Source organism: Panulirus ornatus, chromosome 6 (genome assembly GCF_036320965.1).
Source record: "Panulirus ornatus isolate Po-2019 chromosome 6, ASM3632096v1, whole genome shotgun sequence".
Classification (NCBI taxonomy): Eukaryota; Metazoa; Arthropoda; class Malacostraca; order Decapoda; family Palinuridae; genus Panulirus; species Panulirus ornatus.
In genome coordinates, this window is record NC_092229.1 from 29652558 (window position 1) to 29669536 (window position 16979).

At 39.5% G+C, this 16979-nt stretch overlaps 1 protein-coding gene across 4 annotated transcripts in view; it reads right to left on the reverse strand.

The window, feature by feature from the left end:
• Nucleotides 1-16979, reverse strand: part of numb (NUMB endocytic adaptor protein) — a 533145-nt gene that overhangs the window by 100392 nt on the left and 415774 nt on the right. For 3 of the 4 annotated variants that reach the window (XM_071662779.1, XM_071662777.1, XM_071662780.1), the window contains one exon: nucleotides 1574-1639. The exons of the other annotated variant lie outside the window; for it this stretch is intronic. In XM_071662779.1, the coding sequence (XP_071518880.1) occupies nucleotides 1574-1639 (66 nt within the window). The remainder of the gene's footprint in view (nucleotides 1-1573; nucleotides 1640-16979) is intronic. 4 annotated transcript variants of the gene reach the window in all.

Sequence of the window (16979 nt, forward strand, 5' to 3'; positions counted from 1 at the left end):
CTCTTGGTCAATCTCTCCTCACTCATTCTCTCCATGTGCCCAAACCATTTCAAAACACCCTCTTCTGCTCTCTCAACCACGCTCTTTTTATTTCCACACATCTCTCTTACCCTTACGTTACTTACTCGATCAAACCACCTCACACCACACATTGTCCTCAAACATCTCATTTCCAGCACATCCATCCTCCTGCGCACATCTCTATCCATAGCCCACGCCTCGCAACCATACAACATTGTTGGAACCACTATTCCCTCAAACATACCCATTTTTGCTTTCCGAGATAATGTTCTCGACTTCCACACATTTTTCAAGGCTCCCAAAATTTTCGCCCCCTCCCCCACCCTATGATCCACTTCCGCTTCCATGGTTCCATCCGCTGACAGATCCACTCCCAGATATCTAAAACACTTCACTTCCTCCAGTTTTTCTCCATTCAAACTCACCTCCCAATTGACTTGACCCTCACCCCTACTGTACCTAATAACCTTGCTCTTATTCACATTTACTCTCAACTTTCTTCTTCCACACACTTTACCAAACTCAGTCACCAGCTTCTGCAGTTTCTCACATGAATCAGCCACCAGCGCTGTATCATCAGCGAACAACAACTGACTCACTTCCCAAGCTCTCTCATCCCCAACAGACTTCATACTTGCCCCTCTTTCCAGGACTCTTGCATTTACCTCCCTTACAACCCCATCCATAAACAAATTAAACAACCATGGAGACATCACACACCCCTGCCGCAATCCTACATTCACTGAGAACCAATCACTTTCCTCTCTTCCTACACGTACACATGCCTTACATCCTCGATAAAAACTTTTCACTGCTTCTAACAACTTGCCTCCCACACCATATATTCTTAATACCTTCCACAGAGCATCTCTATCAACTCTATCATATGCCTTCTCCAGATCCATAAATGCTACATACAAATCCATTTGCTTTTCTAAGTATTTCTCACATACATTCTTCAAAGCAAACACCTGATCCATATGTTCAGCTAAGCATGCTAATAAAGTTTTAAAATTTTCTATTACATAATATGATAAAAATTCACCCTAGGATGACAGTAATGTGCTCTTACAATAACAATGCAAAATTTATCAAGTGATAAGCAATGATGCTACCAATATACCATACAGTTTGAGCCCTTCCTCAGTAATGAATCCCTGAAATTTATTCGACTTTCACATCCTGACACATCGTTTTACAAATATCAATTCATCTTCACCAACATTTTACATCTTCCAAATCTACTGTCCCATGCAAAAGTTCTATAAGAATTCTCAGTATATACATATAAAATATATACAAGTATATTCTACTGATAAATATCATAATTCTAAATTTTGTATAATAATTCTGTGAATAAAAAACTATAACCTTTTCTGTTAGGATAAGAAAAAAGAAGTCTTTCATTCAATTATATCAACTTTTTTTCTCAAAGTTGTGAGCAATCTTAAGTACAATGACATACAATACCTGCAATAAAGCAAAGGCCCTGTCCCTTCTCAATGTAAGCAAGAAAAGCAAAAGGTTCCCCAATGCAAGCCAATACACTCACTGTTAACTGCATTTGGGAGCGAGTGGAGTCTATCCCTGTGAGTGCGAGGTGGAGGCTGAGGACTCTCTGAAATAATAAACACCCAAATCCATCCACACAAGCACAAACTAACAAAACATATAGTGTGCAGTATATTTCAATGGTGCCAAATGATGGTAAATTGACAAATAGCAACACTAATCACGTTGAATATTAAAGAATCTGAAACCTATCCAGCACATAAAAGATCCATTTAAAAGTGCTTTCAAGAAATAAATAAAAAAATAACACTAGTAAAACTAATTTGGCAACAAAGAAACTAAATTATATGAAATAAACAGCAGGTTAGAAGATGATCTAAATGTGCAACTGTACATTAAACTACTGAGGATAAAGAGACGATACACTCCTCAATGACTAAAAAGCTGGTAAATGTAGAATATTACAATTACAATGAATGAAACTGAAAAACCAAAGTCCAAAGGCATGAAAACAAGAACAGATGAAACTGGTAAAAAGTTTTCAGGATTATCCAAAAAGTACTGAAGCTAGCAATGATGAATTATAATATATTGTAAGATAAAAGGCCAGAACAAGAAAGCATATACTACAGTAAGGCTTGATCATATTATACACAAACTTAGCAAAAGTTCTGCTGGAAGATGAAAAAAAGTGGAATATCTAAAATAAAATGCAGAAGGCAATAAAACATTATTTTCAAATGTTTCATAGTAACATCCATTATCATAATGCAATGCCTTGGAAGCATTCTGTTAAACTAAAACCAGTTCAACTACATCCCTGCAGTCTATATATTTAGTTTAAGCTAAGAAAAAGATTATGATTAGTACTGCTGTTAAGTTTTTAATAATCCATGATGACAAGTTTGGGTTAATGTTTTCAAAGAATTCTTACATAAAGCACTTTTCATTTTCTGAGGGAACAATCTGAAACCTAACCCAAACTAAGTGATTTTCTTAAAAGTATACATTTCCTTAAAATACTCAAACAGTAATTCAATTACATTCTACTGTAGTTTCCAAGTATGCTTTTCTGCTGAAAATGAAAACATGTCTTATGAATCTAGTAATTCATAAACAGAGTACTTGCCAAAGATGTACACCTTGATGCATTCTCCATGAAAACCAGACACAAAAAGACAACCTAGATACTAACCATGTAACAAGGATCAAAGATCAAATTCATAAGGTTCAGAGACTGTAGTAATCTACCAAAAGCACATAATATTGTTACATTTGTGATGTTCTGACATGAAACTGCTAAAGATATGAGGAGCACATAGTAGGCAATGTGGTTATTGCAGCATGATAAGTGTGCCATCTGAGGTTGCCATGTACATGTGCTGTGCAACACTGTGTATGAATCAGTGCAAGTGCCTCCTCTTTACTTACTAAATGAACAGGTTGTCTTAGAGCGCGGGATTCGGCCTATGGGGCAAGATTCTGAATCAGAAAGATTAAAGCAGCAAAAAACATGGCAACATCTTTGGATTTCAGAAAAACAGTAAGAGCATCCTAACATTAATGCACATTCATTTTAAGTTGTTTATATATATATATATATATATATATATATATATATATATATATATATATATATATATATATATATATATATATATATATATTTATCATTAAAATACTTCAATCCCACATGTAAATTATACTTAAAGCCATCACTTCCATAAATGCTAATCCATCCCAAATTTCAACAGGCAATCTCAAATATGATATGCTCTTGTGCTGAATGTCAATACTAGATCCTACACAAGAAAGGACAAAAAGATAAAAAAACAATATATCAATAAAGCACTTAATTATGAAAGTGACAGGACCCATAAATTTCTTCTATTTCAAGCAGAGTGTTCCATTCTTCCCTGAACAATCATTATTATAAATTCATGAACATTCTTCCAATCTATTACCTCTGGTTGATACCGTAAACATTTGCACTCAGGCTACAACTAATATTCAACTTACTCTTATTCTTAGTATAACCTGTTTAACTAAAATATGGGATCAATGTCTCTCCCTCTAAATTGTCTCCAAATGATTATCTGTAATGTAACAAAGGTTGTAACTCTATAACATTGCGCTCTGTGGTCAACCAACTCCCATGGTCCAGCACATTTTGTATCTGCCACCATTAGTTATCAGCTTGAGGATCTGCCACCAGGGCAGTGCTGTTAGCAGAGATAAGGCACCAAAATCTATTTATACTGCAGCTGAGCTAATCAACAGCTCTGTTAATTTCTTATATTCAGGTGTATTCTAACCCTTCAAGATGTCATCCAAGAGACCAAGAGCTGCAGAAGATGGTGCTAGTGCTCAAAGCATAAGCATAAATCATTATCTATGCTCGAAAAAGTGGAACTACAGAAAAAATTTGATAAAGGAACTTCTGTAAAGACTTTGTGTGAGTACTATGAGATCAGATCATCAACTGTGTATGACTTAGGGGTCAATTTTTGTCTTCCAGCATTTTCTGTGGTCCAGCAATGGCCATGTCCCAATAGGCCAGATGAAAGAGGTACAACCTGTAGTTAATGTCACTACAAATAAACGGCATGAACTCGAATTTGAAATCCAAACAAGGCAGCCACTTCACAACTGAGCTAGGTGCTTAACCTCCCCCTCTGGGGAGTTCAATAAATGGGTACATTATCACTTATCTGTACATATCTTTTTCTTTTTGAAGTCCAAGGTTCCAATCATGGACAAAAGTCCTTTCTGAGGCAATGCTTTACTTGAAAAATTGAAAAATTAAAGATAAACAAATAATTAGAGAAGAAAAATAATCATAAAGTTGTATAGGATTTAGAAAAGCTCTTTTAATAAGGGGCAGGTCATTAAAAACTGTTAGGAAAGACATGATATGGTAAAGAGTCCAAAAAGTAACTGACATCATAATGGCCAATTCTGGAGTTGCCAAAGACCATACAGCAATAAATGATGTAGAAGCTTGAAAGGTATCATAAGAGCTAAACGATTGGGGAATACAAGCAAGAAATCCTAAGGAGGAGAAACCAAAGTAAGAGAAAGAAAAACAAAACTAAGGCATGTGGTAAGAGGGTCAAGGTTTGAGTCTGCTGGGAGAGTTAGTAAGTCACAATGCTTAGGACTCATCTCTCACAGGTAAGTATGCTGAGCTAAAACCTCCCCAGATATGAGAACCATACTCAATAAGAGGATGAATTAATCCTCTGTATAATCAGAGCAACTATTCAGAAGCAAAGAACAAATGGCATCTGACCAAGGCTTCCATTTCCTTAAAGGCAAATCTAGCTATGCATGTTATGTGGGGTTTTCATGTGGGATAAAGAATGAGGTGAAAATGTTATGAAGATCTGAGAGAGAGAAAGAGTACTTTTTTCTCATACTTGATCACCATTTCCCACGACTGTGAGGCAGCGCCAAGAACAGATGAAAAAAGCCACATCCGCTCACTTCTATTCCCTAGCTCTTGTGTGTAATGCACTGAAACCACAGCTCCCTATGTAAAACCAAAACCTACAGAACTTTCCATGGTCTATCCTGGATGCTTCACATGCTCCATTTCAGTCCAGCAACAGAATGTCAACTCCAGTGAAATACTTCATTCCAATTCACTCTATCCCATGCATACCTTTCGCCCTCCTGCATGTTCAGGCCCCAATTGCTCAAAATCCTTTTCACTCCATCCTTCCATCTCCACTTTGGTATCTCCATTCTCCTTGTTTCCTCCACTTCTGACATACATATTCTCTTTGTCAACCTTTCCTCACTCATTCTATCCATATGCCAAGACCATTTCAGCACACCCTCTCTTACCCTTCCTCAATTACTCAATCATTCCACATAAGGACAAATATTGTCCTCAAACATTTCATTTCCAACACATTTACCCTCCTCCAAAGTTTTATCTATAGTCCATACCCTGCATATGTATAACATTGCTGGAACTACATTTCCTTCAAACATAACCATTTCAGCATTTACAGATAGTGTTTCCTCTTATAACACATTCTTCAACACTCCAAGGACCTTCACCTCTTCTGCACCCCATGACTCACTTCCGCTTCCATGGTTCCATTTGCTGCCATGTTCACTCCCAGATATAAAACATTTCACCTCCTCAAAATTTTCTCCACTCAAACTTATATCCCAGCCAACCTATTCCTCAACCCTGCTAAACCTTCCTTTTATTCACATTCTCTCTCAACTTTCTTCTTTTAAACACTCTTCCAAACACTGTCACTAACAGCAGTACCTCACTTGAATCAACTACCAGTGTTGCATCATTGGTTAGATCAGTAGTGCTCTTCTGGAATGTACTGTACCAATGCATGTCTCCAATATGATGGAAAAGTAGTTGGTCTTTACTTAAAATCAGATCACACAAGCAAGTACAAGGAAAAATTCTGAAACTAGGTGGATTGTTTGTATCTGTACTGCTTGAAAGCATTGGATATTACACCAAATGGGAAGCCAATTATGAAATGGATTACAAAGCAGGAATAAGGGGGGAAACATGTTGGAAGAGTTTTCTTCAAATGACTTGAAGTGACCATTGGAGTGTCACAGGGTTTTGTTCTGGGACCATTATGATTATCATCAAGCAGGAATTAAGCTTCCAGATTCTGTGTGAGAAGGACTCTGAAAATGGTATCATCCCTAACCTGTCACCAGAGTCCCATATTAGAAGAATAGTTATGGAGACAAACTGTCTGCTGGCAAACATCAGAAAAGCTTTCAAGTATATGGATAAGGAAATATCTAGCAAGCTGTACATATCTTGTAATATGCTTCTCAAGTCTGGTCACCACACATAAAGAAACACAAAGAACTAAAAGCAAGTCAAGAGGAGGCAACAAAGATGCTATTAGAATTAAGAAATTTGAGTCACAGGGAAAGTTTAGAAGCTTTAAATTTGCCCAACTTGGAAGAGAGAAGAATGAAAAGTGATCTGATCACAACCTTTAAAGTTTCTGAAACAGATAGATGATGTGGACAGTGAACAGTCCTTCAAGAGATGTAGGCATAGAGCAACCAGTGGGCATAACATGCAAGTAAAGCACAAAAACTGTAAAAAATGTAAAAAAGTACTTTAAAGTATAAAACTAGTGGAAGAATGAAAAACACATTGATTGGAGGCATGGTTAATGCTTTCAGTATGAATAAATTGAAGAATATCTTTATTCATATCTTATTTTGCTTTGTTGCTGTCTACCGCGTTAGCGAGGTAGCGCAAGGAAACAGACGAAAGAATGGCCCAACCCACCAACATACACATGTATATACATACACGTCCACACACGCAAACATACATACCTATACATCTCAACGTATATATGTATATACACACAGACATATATACACATGTACATAATTCATACTGTCTGCCTTTATTCATTCCCATCGCCACCCCGCCACACATGAAATAACAACCTCCTCCCCCCTCATGTGTGCGAGGTAGCACTAGGAAAAGACAACAAAGGCCACATTCGTTCACACTCAGTCTCTAGCTGTCATGTAATAATGCACCGAAACCACAGCTCCCTTTCCACATCCAGGTCCCACAGAACTTTCCATGGTATACCCCAGACACTTCACATGCCCTGGTTCAATCCACTGACAGCACGTCGACCCCGGTATACCACATCGTTCCAATTCACTCTATTCCTTGCACGCCTTTCACCCTCCTGCATGTTCAGGCCCCGATCACTCAAAATCTTTTTCACTCCATCTTTCCACCTCCAATTTGGTCTCCCACTTCTCCTCATTCCCTCCACCTCTGACACATATATCCTCTTGGTCAATCTTTCCTCACTCATTCTCTCCATGTGACCAAATCATTTCAAAACACCCTCCTCTGCTCTCTCAACTACACTCTTTTTATTACCACACATCTCTCTTACTCTATTATTACTTACTTGATCAAACCACCTCACACCACATATTGTCCTCAAGCATCTCTTTTCCAGCACATCCACCCTCCTCTGCACAACTCTATCCATAGTCCATGCCTCACAACCATATAACATTGTTGGAACCACTATTCCTTCAAACATACCCATTTTTCCTTTCCGAGATAATGTTCTAGACTTCCACACATTCTTCAACACTCCCAGAACTTTCACCCCCTTCCCCACCCTATGATTCACTTCCGCTTCCATGGTTCCATCCGCTGCCAAATCCACTCCCAGATATCTAAAACACTTCACTTCCTCCAGTTTTTCTCCATTCAAACTTACCTCCCAATTGACTTGACCCTCAACCCTACTGTACCTAATAACCTTGCTCTTATTCACATTTACTCTCAGCTTTCTTCTTTCACACACTTTACCAAACTCAGTCACCAGCTTCTGCAGTTTCTCACATGAATCAGCCACCAGCGCTGTATCATCAGTGAACAACAACTGGCTCACTTCCCAAGCTCTCTCATCCAAAACAGACTGCATACTTGCCCCTCTTTCCAAAACTCTTGCATTCACTTCCCTAATAACCCCATCCATACACAAATTAAACAACCATGGAGACATCACACACCCCTGCTGCAAACCTACATTCACTGAGAAACAATCACTTTCCTCTCTTCCTACACGTACACATGCCTTACATCCTCGATAAAAACTTTTCACTGCTTCTAATAACTTGCCTCCCACACCATATATTCTTAATACCTTCCACAGAGCATCTCTATCAACTCTATCATATGCCTTTTCCAGATCCATAAATGCTACATACAAATCCATTTGCTTTTCTAAGTATTTCTCACATACATTCTTCAAAGCAAATACCTGATCCACACATCCTCTACCACTTCTGAAACCACACTGCTCTTCCTCAATCTGATGCTCTGTACAAGCCTTCACCCTCTCAATCAATACCCTCCCATACAACTGAAGAAATTGTATGATATTTAAAATGTTTAAGAGAAGGGGTTTAGAGTGTAAAACTCTCTCCTCATTCAGGGCACATATGTAATTAGAATCCTTCAAAGCATGAGTAAGGATTCCATCTGGTCCATGTGCCTTGCTTGTGTCCAAAGACATATTTGACTGAATGAGTAGGGGATGAGTGAATGTTAATCTGTCACAATGGAGTTAGAGAAAACAGAAGCAAAAAGTTATGTTATCATGAGAGACAGCTATAATACTTTCAGATAGGGAAAGCAAAAGAAAGCTAGACTTACACTTGTTAGCCCTGACCTCTTACCATTGCTTTCTCTTAACTTATTCTACAGGTCCACAATTATGTTTCTGAAGAATGCTTCCATACATTCCTTCATAGACTTCTCTTGTTTAAATTTCAATCATGCCTTCTTGTTGTGGTTTTCTTCAGGCTTAAAACAACTTTTCTATTCTAATTCTCTCAGTGTCTTCTTAAACATTTAGAGCATAACTAAATCGAATCCTTTTGGGGTTGTCATATGTGTTAAGGATACGAGATACTGTATAAAATGTCTAGGTTGGCTTTACTGCATAATGCTGGCTTTATTACATGAGGTATGACCACAACATTTCTAGATTTACATCTTTCTGTTCATTTGGTTTAAATTTTTACCACAATATTTCATAGTATCTATTTCTATCAAATACTAAAAACAAACTCTTGAACTTTATGGGATTATTTTATCAATACTATACATATCTATCTCAAAAAATAAACCTATTTCATCAAAAAATACAAACAAATTTGGCGCTAGTGTGAAGTACCAAAAGACCCCGAGACTCCTGAACCCAAGTAGGTGGGAAAGTCTCCCACTCCAATATCCTTAAAGAGTTTATGTCATCATGGCCATTACAAATCTATATGCAGCTATCATCTTATCTCACTTTTTCTACCAAACTGAGTGGTCTACAGGCTTTCCTCAACCTTTCTGATTCAATCTAATCTTTTCTAATAACAAACTTGTTGTATCTTTTGAATACTTTTGAGTAGTTCTAAGTGACCTATTAGGCAGTTGTGGCATATCCCAGCTTGATATGAATGAACACAGCTTATATCTTTCTTAACATCTCACTGTTTAAGTATTGTATAGTACTTTTGATGATAACTATAATGTAGTTTGCTTCCTTACAATCCTTCTTACATGGCATTCTGGCACCAAGGTCAACATGATTTCGGTTCACAGGTACTTTTCACAATACAATGTCTGTGCTTTGCTTTCTTCAATACAGTATTATCTGATTTATCTAATAATTGCCTTATCTTTATGACTTTCCAAAGATTCACTGGGGAGTGAAGTCAGGGGTTAGTGAGAGGACAAGAGCAAGGGAAGGAGTAGCAATACTCCTGAAACAGGAGTTGTGGGAGTATGTGATAGAATGTAAGAAAGTAAATTCTCGATTAATATGGGTGAAATTGAAAGTTGATGGAGAGAGGTGGGTGATTATTGGTGCATATGCACCTGGGCATGAGAAGAAAGATCATGAGAGGCAAGTGTTTTGGGAGCAGCTAAATGAGTGTGTTAGCGATTTTGATGCACGAGACCGGGTTATAGTGATGGGTGATTTGAATGCAAAGGTGAGTAATGTGGCAGTTGAGGGAATAATTGGTATGCATGGGGTGTTCAGTGTTGTAAATGGAAATGGTGAAGAGCTTGTAGATTTATGTGCTGAAAAAGGACTGATGATTGGGAATACCTGGTTTAAAAAGCGAGATATACATAAGTATACTTATGTAAGTAGGAGAGATGGCCAGAGAGCGTTACTGGATTACGTGTTAATTGACAGGCGTGCGAAAGAGAGACTTTTGGATGTCAATGTGCTGAGAGGTGCAACTGGAGGGATGTCTGATCATTATCTTGTGGAGGCTAAGGTGAAGATTAGTATGGGTTTTCAGAAAAGAAGAGTGAATGTTGGGGTGAAGAAGGTGCTGAGAGTAAGTGAGCTTGGGAAGGAGACCTGTGTGAAGAAGTATCAGGAGAGACTGTGTACAGAATGGAAAAAGGTGAGAACAATGGAAGTAAGGGGAGTGGGGGAGGAATGGGATGTATTTAGGGAATCAGTGATGGATTGCGCAAAAGATGCTTGTGGCATGAGAAGAGTGGGAGGTGGGCTGTTTAGAAAGGGTAGTGAGTGGTGGGATGAAGAAGTAAGAGTATTAGTGAAAGAGAAGAGAGAGGCATTTGGACGATTTTTGCAGGGAAAAAATGCAATTGAGTGGGAGAAGTATAAAAGAAAGAGACAGGAGGTCAAGAGAAAGGTGCAAGAGGTGAAAAAAAGGGCAAATGAGAGTTGGGGTGAGAGACTATCAGTAAATTTTAGGGAGAATAAAAAGATGTTCTGGAAGGAGGTAAATAGGGTGCGTAAGACAAGGGAGCAAATGGGAACTTCAGTGAAGGGCGTAAATGGGGAGGTGATAACAAGTAGTGGTGATGTGAGAAGGAGATGGAATAAGTATTTTGAAGGTTTGTTGAATGTGTCTGATGACAGAGTGGCAGATATAGGGTGTTTGGGTCGAGGTGGTGTGCAAAGTGAGAGGGTTAGGGAAAATGATTTGGTAAACAGAGAAGAGGTAGTAAAAGCTTTGCGGAAGATGAAAGCCGGCAAGGCAGCAGGTTTGGATGGTATTGCAGTGGAATTTATTAAAAAAGGGGGTGACTGTATTGTTGACTGGTTGGTAAGGTTATTTAATGTATGTATGACTCATGGTGAGGTGCCTGAGGATTGGCGGAATGCGTGCATAGTGCCATTGTACAAAGGCAAAGGGGATAAGAGTGAGTGCTCAAATTACAGAGGTATAAGTTTGTTGAGTATTCCTGGTAAATTATATGGGAGGGTATTGATTGAGAGGGTGAAGGCATGTACAGAGCATCAGATTGGGGAAGAGCAGTGTGGTTTCAGAAGTGGTAGAGGATGTGTGGATCAGGTGTTTGCTTTGAAGAATGTATGTGAGAAATACTTAGAAAAGCAAATGGATTTGTATGTAGCATTTATGGATCTGGAGAAGGCATATGATAGAGTTGATAGAGATGCTCTGTGGAAGGTATTAAGAATATATGGTGTGGGAGGCAAGTTGTTAGAAGCAGTGAAAAGTTTTTATCGAGGATGTAAGGCATGTGTACGTGTAGGAAGAGAGGAAAGTGATTGGTTCTCAGTGAATGTAGGTTTGCGGCAGGGGTGTGTGATGTCTCCATGGTTGTTTAATTTGTTTATGGATGGGGTTGTTAGGGAGGTAAATGCAAGAGTCTTGGAAAGAGGGGCAAGTATGAAGTCTGTTGGGGATGAGAGAGCTTGGGAAGTGAGTCAGTTGTTGTTCGCTGATGATACAGCGCTGGTGGCGGATTCATGTGAGAAACTGCAGAAGCTGGTGACTGAGTTTGGTAAAGTGTGTGGAAGAAGAAAGTTAAGAGTAAATGTGAATAAGAGCAAGGTTATTAGGTACAGTAGGGTTGAGGGTCAAGTCAATTGGGAGGTGAGTTTGAATGGTGAAAAACTGGAGGAAGTGAAGTGTTTTAGATATCTGGGAGTGGATCTGTCAGCGGATGGAACCATGGAAGCGGAAGTGGATCATAGGGTGGGGGAGGGGGCGAAAATTTTGGGAGCCTTGAAGAATGTGTGGAAGTCGAGAACATTATCCCGGAAAGCAAAAATGGGTATGTTTGAAGGAATAGTAGTTCCAACAATGTTGTATGGTTGCGAGGCGTGGGCTATGGATAGAGTTGTGCGCAGGAGGATGGATGTGCTGGAAATGAGATGTTTGAGGACAATGTGTGGTGTGAGGTGGTTTGATCGAGTAAGTAACGTAAGGGTAAGAGAGATGTGTGGAAATAAAAAGAGCGTGGTTGAGAGAGCAGAAGAGGGTGTTTTGAAATGGTTTGGGCACATGGAGAGAATGAGTGAGGAAAGATTGACCAAGAGGATATATGTGTCGGAGGTGGAGGGAACGAGGAGAAGAGGGAGACCAAATTGGAGGTGGAAAGATGGAGTGAAAAGGATTTTGTGTGATCGGGGCCTGAACATGCAGGAGGGTGAAAGGAGGGCAAGGAATAGAGTGAATTGGAGCGATGTGGTATACAGGGGTTGACGTGCTGTCAGTGGATTGAATCAAGGCATGTGAAGCGTCCGGGGTAAACCATGGAAAGCTGTGTAGGTATGTATATTTCCGTGTGTGGACGTGTGTATGTACATGTGTATGGGGGGGGTTGGGCCATTTCTTTCGTCTGTTTCCTTGCGCTACCTCGCAAACGCGGGAGACAGCGACAAAGTCTAAAAAAAAAAAAAAAAAAAAAAAAAAAAAAATCTTTATGACTTTCCATTTTTCCAGGGATAAATCTTATTTACCAAGTGTATAACCATTACAGCATTCTATCTAGGTCTCTATGCTTTATTTCACCATTGAGTTACTTCACACTTCATAATTTTGGCATCATGAGCAAACATATTCACCGGCTCAATTTTGTTTCTTCAGGCAAATAATTCAAATACGTCAGAAACAACAGTAGTGCTGCACTGAACCCTTAGGGATCCCATCTGGCACCCTTCCCACCTAGACTGCTATTAATACATTAATGTAGCCCTTCTCTTACACAAACCTGGTCGTTTAGCTTCAGTCTTTTGTGTTTGATGGTACCAGAGGCCTTCTGGCAGTCAAAAAATATTTGATCCACCTATCCATCACTTTTCCGTATGATGATGCTTACTTTTTGTCAGATAGAGTCATCACATAAAGCCTTACTTTCCTTAATTTGTTAGGCCTCACCTATCTCCAACTGTTACTTTCAGTCCATTATGTTGCTGCTGCTCTCCCACTGTTATACAGGTAATGCTCCCACGAGCTCTCTGCATTTGTTCCTGCCACCAAGACTTGGACACATGATATGCATCTGGCTGCTGGTTCTTATAGTTCCACTGTGGAGAATAGCCAAGCTAGGACTGACAGATATGATATTTCCCTTCCTCAAACAGCAAAGCTATATTATTCCTTTCATTCTTTTCTCTTTCCCTATTTCTATTACCTTTCTACTTTCAAGAGGCATGTTTACTAATATCTGAGGAGTTCTGACTAATATCTTCTTTCTTTTTCTTATATCCTATTTTCTTTTCATATGAGATGGCCATGACTAGAGCATGTTTTGTTCATTTCATGTCAGTCACACCCAAAAACAGCAGATTATTTCTAAATCCATGTAGTCACTCTTCTAAGTAGCTTCTGACATTTCCTCATTCCCTTCGATAATATCAAGCATGCAATGTTTGCTAGAAATGCTAACAAATGTCTTCACTGTTACCTTTTTCATACAGTGGTAACTCACTAGCTCTTTTCTATTTTCTATAAACTCTTCTTTGAACACAAATACTAAGGTGGAATCTGGTCCTCTAACATGCATCATTTGTTCACTCTCAACAAAATAACTTCTACCCACAAACAGAATCTCCCTTTTATTCCTGCATGAAAATCTAGCTCTCCTACAAACCTCCTGTATGTTACAGTCAAACATCTGAGAGTCCTGGAATGCACAGCCAAACAATCCATCTCGCTCGTCTAAAACCAAGCCTACAATCTCTTACAAATCACTGAGATTTGTCATGCAGGAGCATCTGTCACTGAATCCATACTGTGTCTGAAGTTTCCCCTTTACAAGAATAATCCCTTTGCCTCCTGATTATCTTTTCCAGCATTTTACAAACAATACTTGTTTGAGAGACTGGTCAGTAGGTCAGTGCAATTCACTGATCTCCTTTCTTAAAAACAAGACAGATATTTGTCCTTTTCCACTACCTTGGCACATACTCTAACAGCTACTCTTTGAATAACATTTCAGGAAAACTAAAAAGTATCTGGAAACTTCTTCAGCATTATGAAGAGCCTTCATCAGGATCATGTGTCTTATATCAGTTGAACCCCTTTAGGAGTCTCCTCATGTCTTTTCTAAGAATCTCAATGCTTTCTAAGTCCTTTTTTCCATTCCATCACTCTGATGTTGGAGCTAGTGTCCTCCTCTAAGAATACTTATGAATTTATCCTTGTATATTTTTCATTGTTTTTTACAGCTTTTGCCTCTCAATCCCTTAGCCTGAAGAGCATCTCTATGAATGGAAATGGTGAAGATCTTGTGGAATTATGTGCTGAAAAAAGACATGTGACTGGGAATACCTGGTTTGAAAAAGATATTTTCTTATTATTTCTTATCATACTTAATCGTTGTTTCTCAAGTCAGCGAGGTAGTGCCAGGAAACGGATGAAAAATGGCCCATCCACTCACATATCCATATATATATACATAAACACCCATACATGCACATATACATACACAAACATATACATATATATTTTTTTTTTTGCTTTGTCGCTGTCTCCAGCGTTTGCGAGATAGCGCAAGGAAACAGACGAAAGAAATGGCCCAACCCACCCCCATACACATGTATATACATACGTCCACACACGCAAATATACATACCTACACAGCTTTCCATGGTTTACCCCAGACGCTTCACATGCCCTGATTCAATCCACTGACAGCACGTCAACCCCAGTATACCACATCGATCCAATTCACTCTATTCCTTGCCCTCCTTTCACCCTCCTGCATGTTCAGGCCCCGATCACACAAAATCTTTTTCACTCCATCTTTCCACCTCCAATTTGGTCTCCTACTTCTCCTCATTCCCTCCACCTCCGACACATATATCCTCTTGGTCAATCTTTCCTCACTCATTCTCTCCATGTGCCCAAACCATTTCAAAACACCCTCTTCTGCTCTCTCAACCACACTCTTTTTATTTCCACACATCTCTCTTACCCTTACGTTACTTACTCGATCAAACCACCTCACACCACACATTGTCCTCAAACATCTCATTTCCAGCACATCCATCCTCCTGCGCACAACTCTATCCATAGCCCACGCCTCGCAACCATACAACATTGTTGGAACCACTATTCCTTCAAACATACCCATTTTTGCTTTCTGAAATAATGTTCTCGACTTCCACACACTCTTCAAGGCTCCCAGGATTTTCGCCCCCTCCCCCACCCTATGATCCACTTCCGCTTCCATGGTTCCATCCGCTGCCAGATCCACTCCCAGATATCTAAAACACTTTACTTCCTCCAGTTTTTCTCCATCCAAACTTACCTCCCAATTGACTTGACCCTCAACCCTACTGTACCTAATAACCTTGCTCTTATTCACATTTACTCTTAACTTTCTTCTTTCACACACTTTACCAAACTCAGTCACCAGCTTCTGCAGTTTCTCACATGAATCAGCCACCAGCACTGTATCATCAGCGAACAACAACTGACTCACTTCCCAAGCTCTCTCATCCACAACAGACTTCATACTTGCCCCTCTTTCCAAAACTCTTGCATTCACCTCCCTAACAACCCCATCCATAAACAAATTAAACAACCATGGAGACATCACACACCCCTGCCGCAAACCTACATTCACTGAGAACCAATCACTTTCCTCTCTTCCTACACGTACACATGCCTTACTTCCTCGATACATATATACAAGTACATATTCATACTTGCTTGCCTTCATCCATTCCTGGCGCTACCCCTGCCCCACAGGAAACAGCTTCACCACCACCTGCTTCAGCAAGGTAGCGCCAGAAAAACAGACAAAAAAGGCCACATTTGTTCTCACTCAGTCTCTAGCTGTCATGTGTAATGCACTGAAAAAGAGAGATATGCACAAGTATACGTATGTAAGTAGGAGACATTAATTAATAAGTGTGTAAAAGAGAGACTTTAGATGTAAATGTGCTGAGAGGGGCAGCTGATGGGATGTCTGATCACAATCTTGTTGAGGCAAGATGAAGATTTGTAGATGTTTCAAAAAAGAGGAGACAATGTCAGAGAGAAGAGAGTGGTGAGAGTAAGTGAGCTTAGGAAGGAGACTTGCATGAAGAAATACCAGTAGAGACTGAGTGCAGAATGGCAAAAGGTGGGAGCAAATGAAGTTAGAAGAATGGGAGGTACTGAGAGAAGCAGTGATGGCATGTGCAAGAGATGCATGTGGGATGAGAAAGGTGGAAGGTGGTCAGATTAGAAATGGTAGTGACTGGTGGGAGGAAGAAGTAAAGTTACTAGTGAAAGAGACAAGAGAAGCATTTAGGTGTTATTTACAAGGAAGGAGTAAGAATGATTGGGTGATGAATAAGAGAAAGCAAAAGAAGGTCAAGAGGAAGTTGCAGGGGTTCAAAAAGAGGGGAACTGAGAGTTGGAGGGAGAGAGTATCATTAAACTTTAGGGAGAATATAAGGATGTTTTGGAAGGAGGAAAATACTGTGTGAATGACAAGAGAACAAATGGGAACACTGGCGAGGGGGCATAAGGGGAAGTGATAACTGGTAGTGATGGAGTGAGGAGACGTAGTATTTTCAAAGATTGTTAGATATGCTGGATGACAGAGTGGCAGATTTAGGGTGTTTTGGTAGTGGTGGTATGCAAAGAGAGAGAAAGAGAGA